This window comes from Megalobrama amblycephala, linkage group LG13 (genome assembly GCF_018812025.1).
Source record: "Megalobrama amblycephala isolate DHTTF-2021 linkage group LG13, ASM1881202v1, whole genome shotgun sequence".
Taxonomy (NCBI): Eukaryota; Metazoa; Chordata; class Actinopteri; order Cypriniformes; family Xenocyprididae; genus Megalobrama; species Megalobrama amblycephala.
In genome coordinates, this window is record NC_063056.1 from 29201034 (window position 1) to 29211868 (window position 10835).

The window sequence follows — 10835 nt, forward strand, 5'->3', positions numbered from 1 at the left end:
ATATAAAAACATATGCTGAACTGATTCACTAAATTTTGTGTAGGCCTATATATTTTGCCTCGTTTGTTGCACCTGCAAACTCTAAGCTGGGAAAATTGTCAGCACATGCCCTCTACTGGTGAAAAATTAAACTACTTTTGTGGTATATTTGTAGGCTACGTCCAGCAGATGTTTTTGTGTCTGTCCAGTCTCCTCTAAAGTGAGAGATGGGGTGTATGTATTGTAGGCTATAGAAATATATGGCATTTTCTATTTTACAGTGACAGAAAAGGGTTTCACTTGTCATCTGTACACTTCCACTACTGGAAAACAAAATGTTCTACTAATCTTCTACCAATCATACAACAAATGTTAACCAATTAAAATTTAATTCTGATGATTTCAGACATTTTAATAACTCATATTATACAGTAAATGATCTTTCAAAATAAAATAAGACGTAAAAACAAAAGCCTGCGTGTGACAAACACGACACAAACTGGCAGCCAAACTGTTGAGGTGTAAGTAACAAGGCCAGTGCCATATGAAGCAAGTCACAAACAAGGTCAAACAATGTCAGACTAGCAGCAGCAGCAGCAGTCAGTCACCTTGCTCAGACAGCAGAATGATCTTTCAAAGTTTGAGAAAGAGAAAAATTATGTAATGCAGAAAATACAGGGCGAAGACTTTGCATCATGTGCTTTAACAGAGCAAGAAACAGAAGGTAAAAGCACCTTCCTGCCCAGGCAGAATCTCTATTGCTGCATTGGAATAACTGACAAACCAATAGCAAAACAGTTTGTGACTTATATTACTGTATTGAATAGTATTATTGAAATGTATGGTCTCAACAAGCTATGTTGACACTGAAACACTAATATTGACAAGTATTTGAACACATCAGTTGATATTTTGCCTCTGGTTTACTGGGCCATAGAGGGTATAATTGAGAGACAGACAGAGAGAGAGAGAGAGAGAGAGAGAGAGAATGGCGGTGCGTTTCCAGCCATTGCCGCCAGGCATGCTTTAGGTCAGACGCGGTCCCTGTCTGTCTCTGGTCTGGTCGGAGAATTGATTCCACTCTGGGCGCTGGGCTACCAACGGATCCCTGCATTTCTGCCCGTCTGGTCTGTGACCTCACTCTTTAGATCTGCCAGCCACTTCATTATGATGTCCAGTTTACACACCAGACAATACCAAATGCCCTGTCACGAGCAATATTGATTTTGCTTGTATGTAACAATGATAATGTAATGCACGCGCACAAGATGAATGAAAACACGTGCCTCAATACATTCTGCACAGTGCAAAGCAATTACTAAACACATTCATGATATGTGAAACTTTTCTTAATAAAAACCTGTTGATAATACAATAAAACATTGACAACATAATAAAATATCACATTTTCAAAATGTCACATACTGTACAATCAAGATTAAAACCAGAAAACAGAGCCATATTATACAATACAAGACCACAATGAGGTCTTCATTATGCCCTAAACAGTTATTATAATTATCAATATCATCATTATTTATTTTCTCCATTGATGAGAACTGCTGACCACAAAATTAATGCAATCTGCAACTGCCAAAACTGCCCCTTCAATCAAAGGCAGGGTTGTGCACAATTCAGAAAAGAACTGAGAATGTCTTTTCTTAATATCAATTGCAGAATTACAATTCAAATTAGAATGTAAGGAAATAGAATTAAAAAAAAAAACGGCATTAAAAAAAAATCAAGAAAAAAATATAACTGTAATTTTAAGTAGAAAAGTGAAGTTTGTCAAGACAAAATTTGAATGTTGAATTGTTAAAGCCTTTTTCAAAGTTTTGAAAATATAGTATGAAGGTTGATAGATAGATAGATATGAATTACCAAAGTGTGAATTACTACAACTAAACAGTAGAGGGAGCCAAGACACCACAAAAATAATAAATAACATCACATTTAAAACACCGGCCTACTGTAAAAGGTACAAGACATGCATACATGCACATATCAAACACCCAATGCCTTCTATGAAATCCCTCCCAGCAATTAAAGAAAACAAATAGGAATCTTTCCCCAACGAGCTTTGCATAAGACCAACAAAGGCTTCATCCGTTAACAGTGTTACTTGTGTTTCACTATGAATTCAGGTTAAAAACTAGAGCGGGGGGCCTGGATCTCCCGTTCCACACTTGGCATGCTGGGTGTGTCCCGACAGACCAGCCTGTGGCGGAAGTGTCCGCTCAGCAGAATGTAGATGAAGGGGTTTATGCTGCTGGCGGCGTAGCTCAGGCACACGGACAGGTAGTAGCAGGTGTGGTACGCTAAAGATGGGCGAGGTACGCTCAGGTTAACCAGCTGCAGGATGTGGTACGGCCCAACACTGACCAGGAACACCGCTACCAGAACCAGGACCATTTTAGTGAGGCGGACCACACGCTCCCGAGGCAGGCTGGTGTTATACCTGAGAGAAAGCGGGGAATGCAGGTTTTGGTCATACAGTATATAGCCAAAATTTAAATCTAAATTTAGGGGAGTTACACACAATGTTCTTATCTAAAATTCTAAATATTGTAATTACAGTTAAAGCAATAGTCCATTGAAAAATTTATTCATTTATTCATACCAAACCTGTAAGACTGACTTTCGTATGCAGAACACAAAAGAAGATATTTTGAAGAATGTTGGAAACTAAACAGTTTCAGTTCCCACTGACTTCCATTGTAAGAAAAAAAAACTGTTTGGTTATCAACATTCTTCAAAATATCTTTTGTGTTCAGCAGAGAAAAGAAATGCATACAGAATTGGAACAATATAAGGGTGAGTATATGCTGACAGAAATTTCTTTCCCTGAAATGTAAATTAACAATACACAGCAAAACTTAAAGGAATATTATGGTTTCACTCCAAGTTAAGCTCAACTGACAGCATTTGCATGTTTTTAACATGATTTTAGTGTAAAAAAAATTGCTTATAGCCTCCTCTGTGTGAGTTAAGGTATTGTTATATACAAGTTTGTTGCCTTGATAACATAATGCAATAAAACCTAAAGCCCTAAAAAAATGTAAATAGCATTACAACTCAAAAATATATAAGTTTTTAAGAAAATGTATTGAACCTGTGATTTTTTTAAAAGAAAATTCTTATAAATTATGGTTCAGCCCATAAAATCTACATCAGCATGTGCAGCATGTGCATGAGCAGGATAATTCTCAAAAGGGACATCACATCTGACAGCTTCATACAAGAAAAAAGGGATTCATTTTCACTTTGCAGAAGATACTCTCCTTATGGATGGCAAATGGAATATTAATGAATGAAACCAGTGTAGACCTAGTTAGAAAAGTAAAGCCACTGAATAGCTTTACAAGCAATTACATTTGTAGCTTTGACAGTTTGGTATCACATACTGGCTGTATAATGAATGTTAATTAACCTGTGAGCCTTTTTGTTCTTGCGATACATTCGCCAGGAGTAGCAGAGAATCAGTATGTAGCAGATGACAATCAGAGGTAATGGCAGGAAGAAGGAGGTCACAGTCTGGTAGAGTGTGTACCTACAGATATATAAGGACACATGATGTCAGTCATGTGAGAAAATCTTTAAAGCCTTTATTTTCCCACTCTACGCTTCACTTAGTTTAATTAAACAAGAAGGATGGATTCCTCTGAGCATCAGACTTCAGTAAATGCAATTTTCTGTTGAAATGGAAAATATACTGATTGAAAATACAGAAAAGCTTTTATTGTGTTGTTTTTAAGTGTCTTTGAACCTGGCAGCTTTCACAACAGATAACAGACAATAGCTTCTTTAAAAAAAAGCATACTATCCTGGGAAAAAAATCTATAATTTTTGTAGCAAATTTCTCAAACAGAATGCTGAAAATGGTACACTCATGCTGGCATTTGTCAATCTCCTAGCACTTTTCAATAGAAGATTGTATAACAACAGAGTGACAGAAGGATAAAATTCAGACGTCAGAACTATGACAATACAAATAAGGGGTGATGAGAGATGGAATAATCAGACCTGTGCAGAAGGTTATTCAGAAGTACACAAGCAGAACCAATTACCAGAGCAACTCTTTGGGAGAGACCAGGTTAAGGGAACAGCTCTCCAGTCCGTCCCTGAAGCGGATCACTTTGGCATGAACCCAGGCAGGCAGAACCATGATGAAGGACGCCACCCACACAAACAGGTTAATACGGATTGTCCTGGATCTGGTCCTGAGACTCAACAGGCGAAACGGATGAACAAGGGCCAGGTATCTGGAGTGCATAAATGAATGAACAATACAGATTTTACCCCTCTTATGTATATTTTCAGATAAAAATTGCTCTTTTTATTATTTAATTAGTTGCCTGACATCTACGAGAAGCAAAATGTTCGATTTAAAAATGTTTCCCGTTCACCATTACTGTGTTGGTGAAGACACAATCTGACATTTACAGTAAAGGACAGACAATCTTGTTGCTAAAAGAAAACGCAGAATGAGCTTGGTGTTAAATCATCTTGTTCCAAGATGTGCTTTGGCATTAATTAATTAATTTATTAATTTATTAATACTGTCTTCTCAAACCCAAAAATAAATCTCTTTGAAACAAAAGAGAAAGAAAATCTGCTGTAGAGATGCTGCATTGTGGGAAATGAGGATGTGTATGGATAGTCAACCGCAGCTTCCTGTTGATGCCCAAATAACACATCCCTGGTGAAGGGATGTACACCACATAGTATTCATAAACAGTCAAATCTTATTCATTTTTTTGTGACTGATTGCAATTATTCCTGTTTTTATTTTCTGTCATTTGTTCAAATGAATAATGATTTTACTTACCTGCTCTATAATTGTGGTAAGTGTGGCCTCTAGTGGTGATATTATAGTATAGCAGCAATAAATGAAACACCAATGCACTTATGTGCTACATAAACATTACTATTCAACCAGCCACAGTTCAAAAACTATATGCAACCAATGGAGAAGCCTAATCAAAACCTAATGAACCTTTATCAAATATCAGTGTAGCACCAACATACAGAAAACAAAATATTTGAAATCAAACTTTTGTCTCAAAACCTTGTTAATCAAAAATAGTTACTGAGATAAAGCCCTTATTACAACCTCTCCATGTGACCAGATCCTCTTCTTCTAAGAACTCATAACCTGAGCTTTTATTAAGCTATCAGAAGAGATTTTTATTTTTATTATTATTATTTTATACTATTGCCAACCCAATGTACTAAAGTTTTATTTTCCGAATTCGGTATTCAATAAGTAAGCAATAAGGTACGAGAGGCTGTGCTGTATCGTGAATAAGTCACGGCAGAAGGCCGTTGTTAGGCACGAAGCGAAGCGGTTACCACACAATACAAATATTAAAGCCAAAAATATGTATCAATGCAAATTTCATGAAGTAAAATCAATAAAAAGCCTTCCTTCCGCTGGAAAAAATATTCCCTGACCGTGAACAGCAACAGAGTTACAGCAAAAGTTACATTATTACGCCATTAGATGGCAGCAAAGACTGTCTTTATGAGTGTGTCAGTCAGTAGCGAAGACTTTTACATTGAAAAGACTGATTTATTGTGAACACGGAACAAGACGCAACTGACAAATGCTTTGACTAGCGCTGTCAGTCACGGGAAAGCCCCTTAACTGTTAAAAGGACAAGATAATACATCGGACGTTTATACAGATTTTTTATTATGAACATAGGACTGACCTGAAGGATAATGCTAAATCTGAATGCAGTTAATAAACTCGCTCAATCGATCTCTTTCTCACAATACTCTTCTAGTTCTACATAATACAGTAAGCTTCAATGAACAATATCAATGAGAACAAACATATGTTTACGTTGCTAAGAGTGGTTGCTAAGGGTGTTGCATAGTGATACACAGAACTGTTGAGTGAAGCAGTCATAGCCATGTTTTATCATGGATAAACACAGCTATTGACCAATTAGAATCAAGGACAGGAACTAACAGTTTTATAATATATTGATAATGAATCTGTTAGTCTTGACCCGACTGGCAAAGCTAGTAAGATTCGGCTCATGACTGCTCCACGTCTCCGCCAGCAAGGGCCTCATGGTCGAGGATGAAGAAAGGGGTCAGGTGGAGCAGAGAAAGAGGGTCTCCAAGAAAAACCAGTGAAAATAGCACCTTGGACAAAGACACTGGATGCCAATTTTCAAGTCAATCGAACTAACATTAAAGTAGTTGTAGCCATTTTCATGTTTTTTTCCCTGTTATAGTGCCACCAAGTGGCCAGCTGCCGTGTCCTTTTTCATGCGACCACAGAATGAGCTCTTACATACAGTAGGTGTGCTGAGTTGAAAATATTTTATTTCGTTCATGAGTTATAGCCATTTTAGCAAAAGTGGCTCCACCCACTTTGAACATTTTGGTGGCCCTTAGGGACTGTGAATTGAAATTTCAACTTTTTTGGTAATTATTGACAATCACACTCCAGAGAATCTTGCTGCACTGGTTTGGTTCCGATCGGCCAAAAACCTAAGACTAGTTTGCAAAATACCTGAAAAACGTTGAACAAATGAGCCAAGGATTCCAACAATATACACTTGAGCCTATGCCTAATATTTTAGGAGTTATGAGCGATTTCGTACTTTTCACCAATGTAGGACCCCCATCAGGCCGATCGAGCCGAGCATTGGTGATGTTGTAGGTGGTGTGAGTATACTACCAGCCCTCAAAGTTTCAAGTCTCTGAATGTGTTGAGACTTGAAACATTTGTACAATGGTTTGGTCTGCTCGGTCACTTTTAGGGGAGAATGCTGATCCTTGTAAATTTTAACAATTCCAATAGGTTTTCAGTGCTGCGCGCTTGAACCTCTAAAAAGTACACACGCACAAGGGAGACACAGAGAGATATCAGGGAAAATAAAGAGAAGGAAAAAGGAGGTGAAGGTGCAGTTCAAGACAGAATCTATACTTATTTTGCATGGCCCCAGCCTAAGGATTTAGACCATTTTATGTAATGGCCATACAAAAAATAAGGTTGTCCGTTGTTTCAAAATTTGTTGTGGGTATATGGGATGGTCTGGATGAGTGTGAGATTTTCCGGCTCTGGGTGTAATGATTGCACTTTTGGCTTCACATACAGTTGTGGTCCAAATGATTGGCACCCTTGGTAAATATGATCAAAGATGACTATAAAAATAAATCTGCATTGTTTATCCTTTTGATCTTTAATTCATAAAATTAAAAATTAAAAATCTAACATTTTTTATTGAAGGAAAAGAAATGAAAGTTGGGGGAAAATCACATTTCACATATGAAATAAATGTTTTTCTTTGTCCAGCCATGACTTCCTGTTCCACAGGAGTATAAACATGAGGAAACACAAAGGCCAAATTCCCTTAATCATTCATCACAATGAGAAAAAAACAAAGAATATAGTTCTGATGTGCAGCAAAAGATTGTTGAGCTTCACAAAATAGAAAATGGCTGTAAGAAAATAGCTAAAGCATTGAAAATCCCCATTTCCACTATCAGGGCAATAATTAAGAAGTTTCAATCAACTAAAGATGTTACAAATCTGCTTGGAAGGGGATGTGTGTCTAAATCGTCCTAATGCACGGTGAGGAGGAAGGTTTGAGTGGCCAAAGACTCTCCAAGGATCACAGCTGGAGAATTGCAGAGATTAGTCGAGTCTTGAGTCTCAGAAAGATTAAAAAAATGATCAAACAGCACCTACATCCACACAAGTTGTTCGGGAGGGTTTCAAGAAAAATCCTCTGCTCTCATCCAGAAACAATCTCCAGCATATTGAGTTGTCAGACACGACTGGAACTTCAAACGGGACCAGCTTGTATGGTCAGATGAAACTAAAAAAAGAGCTTTTTGGCAGCAAACCCACCAGATGGGTTTTGTGCACACATGGATAAAAAGTACCCCATGTCCACGGTTAAATATACTGCTGGATCTTTAATGTTGTGGGCCTATTTTTCTGCTGGAGGTCCTGGACATCTTGTTCAGATACATGGTATCATGGATTCTATCAAATACCAACAGATAAAAAATCAAAACCTGAACGCTTCTGCTAGAAATCCAATAATGGTCCGTGGTTGGATTTATTTCAGGATCCAAAACAAACATCAAAACCAACACAAAAATGTATCACTGAGCATAAAATTAAGTTTCTGTCATGGCCATCCCAGTCCCCTGACCTGAACCCTAAAGAAAATGAGTGGAGTGAACTGAAGAGAGGAAGCACCAACATAGAGCTGGGAATCTGAAGGATCTGGAGAGATTCTGAGATCTGATCTCGATCTCTTGTCAGGTGTTCTCCAAACTCATCAAGCATTATAGGTGAAGACTCAGAGCTGTTATCTTGGCAAAAGGAGGTTGCAAAAAGTATTGAATAAAAGGGTGCCAATAATTGTGGCCAATGTGTTTTGGAGAAAAACATTTATTTCATATGTGAAATGTGATTTTCCCCCAACTTTCTATTCTTTTCCTTCAATGAAAGGTTAGATTTTTGATAATTTCATGAATTAAAGATCAAAAGGATAAACAATGCAGATTTATTTTTAGTCATCTTTGATCATATTTACCAAGGGTGCCAATAATTCTGACCACCACTATACATCAATGCAATTGAGACAATAAAAGCATTTTGATTAGGATAAACATTTTTTTGATTTGAATGATATGATAAAATGACATACTTTTGCAAAATAAAAATGATTCTTTAAATAAAATAAAAAAATTAAAAATCACATGTAAAATGTGTAATGGAAGAACAATTGTATTGTATTGTTATATTTGCTAAAAAACACTTAATGCTTATTTTAAAAAAACTAGTTATCTGGAAATGTAATTATATCATTTCAATCATTTCATGATTTCATGATTTGAACCACATGACAATGAAGACATTGTTATTTCACTGATCACGAACCTGTCAAGACTCATAGCGGTCATGACTGCAGCGCACGCCACTTGGTTGCAGTTATCAAGAGAGGTGATGATCGTGCAGAGGGTGCTGCCGAACACCCAGTGCCCCCCACGCGCCCACTGGTGAATAAGGAATGGCATGACGGTCACGTGCACCAGGTCGGCCACAGCCAAGTTTCCCACATACACATCTGGTACTGTCTTTTTGGCAGACCTGCAAAAAAAAAAAAGAAAAAAAAAAGTAAGAACTTGTTGAGATCTGTGGTCCCTTGGTGACCTATTTTTAAAGAAACTACTAGGAAATATGAGGGAAACATGACAAGTTGCAAGCAGCAATAAACAGGGTTATATAAGCTGCAGTGAGTGACAGTTTGGGTCATGGCTATTTCCTGAGGGAATGCATCCACCAAAACTCTGAAAATTCTCTGAGGAATTCCTCTAGCAATAAACTAGCATTACCTGTGCATTAAACGGTTATATTGAACATCTTCCAGAAAATCAGAATCGAGTATTCAGACAGACCATGATATAAATCAATAAAGAAGATGTTTATTTGTGAATTGAATCATTGAAACAATTTCATTGATCTAATGGAATAAATAAATTTCTTTAATTAGAGATTATGCAAATGAAAAAAACATTTTGATCAGAAATATATATATATATATATAAAATCAAATCAAATGATCAATTCTTGCCATATAATATGAATTGCATAAAAAAAAGAACCAGATGTTAAATGTAGTCTATGGTGGCAAATCCCCATTTAATGCTCATTTTAATAAAGCTGTATCCAATTATTAAAGCTATCAAATCCAATTACATCCTTTCAATAATGATTTCAAAAACATTCTTAAGCCTTCATAAACATGTTTATGATTCGTTATGTTCACATTTATTTTTATTTCCTTTACAATTTCCAGTGGCATATTTCTTTACTAACTACCTTTACACAGGCATTCGTAGAAAGAAGAAAGAGAAAACACAATTCAAGGTAGAGAATTTCAGGGAAGTGGTTATGTATTCCATAAGAAGAAATGTATTAAACATGCCTTGTAGTAAATTTATTGTTTTTAAAATATATAAACAAATGCAAAATAACTTAATTAAAAACAGAAGCAAAAGGTTTCCTTATCAACCTGTAAACCCACCTTAAAATAGTCACCAAAACAAGAACATTTCCAACAAGCCCGGTGGAGCACAGAAACCCAATAAATGCAGGAAGGATTTTGGTTTCCGTGACGTGAACAATATTGTAATACTCATCGGCTGGATATCCTGCTGTTGTTTCATTAGCGCGCGTGCCGTTGTCTAATTTGAGCGTAAAGTTCCAAACAACAGGTTCCAACTCCACCATGGCGTTCATCATTCGCGTTTCATTCTGATCGACGAGAATGCGCTGAAATGCGGTATAACATCACACATAGTTGTATGTCCATGGAATGTCTTCGTGGGCTTCAGCGTCCTCATCATACCAGAGAATGCGCACTGGTGTCTCCACTCGTAACAGCGCACAGTCACCTTGTGAACAATCCATGACGCACTCCAACTCGATATTATTGAAAGGTTCCAAGACATTTACGAGATTTTATCGCACATTCAGTCCTTCTTCTATCGCTAATCAAACAGTATTAAACTAATTCCGCCACTGATAACTTTAGTTAACTTTATTGATTATTTGCACTTAAGTGGAAATACTGTGATACATTTTGAATATAATAATTTAAGTATCATAGGCAATCGGTGGGGGAAAATGTAATTGTAATGTAAATTAAAATGTAATATCAAAAGACAATCAAAAGCTGTTATTAACAATTGCCATTAATAGTCATTATAATATTTAAATAGATACCACTTACGAATATAAATAGTATTTTATTATTTCATCAAGTGTCTTGGAGACATTGACAGTTCTTCTGGATTTAGTCTTTCTCAGTTGTTGT

The 10835-nt window shown here is 36.7% G+C and overlaps 1 protein-coding gene across 1 annotated transcript; it reads right to left on the minus strand.

Moving 5' to 3' along the window:
- Nucleotides 1–230: 230 nt before the first annotated feature.
- Nucleotides 231–10835, minus strand: mchr2a (melanin concentrating hormone receptor 2a). Its single transcript, XM_048154332.1, has 5 exons — nt 10044–10835; nt 8897–9106; nt 4047–4241; nt 3410–3529; nt 231–2437 (listed from the first exon to the last, which is right to left on the minus strand). The coding sequence occupies exons 1-5, from the start codon at nt 10259–10261 to the stop codon at nt 2125–2127; spliced, it is 1056 nt and encodes a 351-aa protein (XP_048010289.1). The 5' UTR covers nt 10262–10835; the 3' UTR covers nt 231–2124.

Bases quoted from the DNA above. Each gene is read 5' to 3' on its own strand.
- mchr2a (XM_048154332.1), bottom strand. From the start codon at position 10,261: ATGATGAACGCCATGGTGGAGTTGGAACCTGTTGTTTGGAACTTTACG. The intron at 4,242-8,896 runs GTTCGTGATCAG...TATGCACTCCAG, and splicing joins ACCGCTATGAGTCTTGACAG to ATACCTGGCCCTTGTTCATC. The intron at 3,530-4,046 runs GTAATTGGTTCT...ATATATCTGTAG, and splicing joins TCTCCCAAAGAGTTGCTCTG to GTACACACTCTACCAGACTG.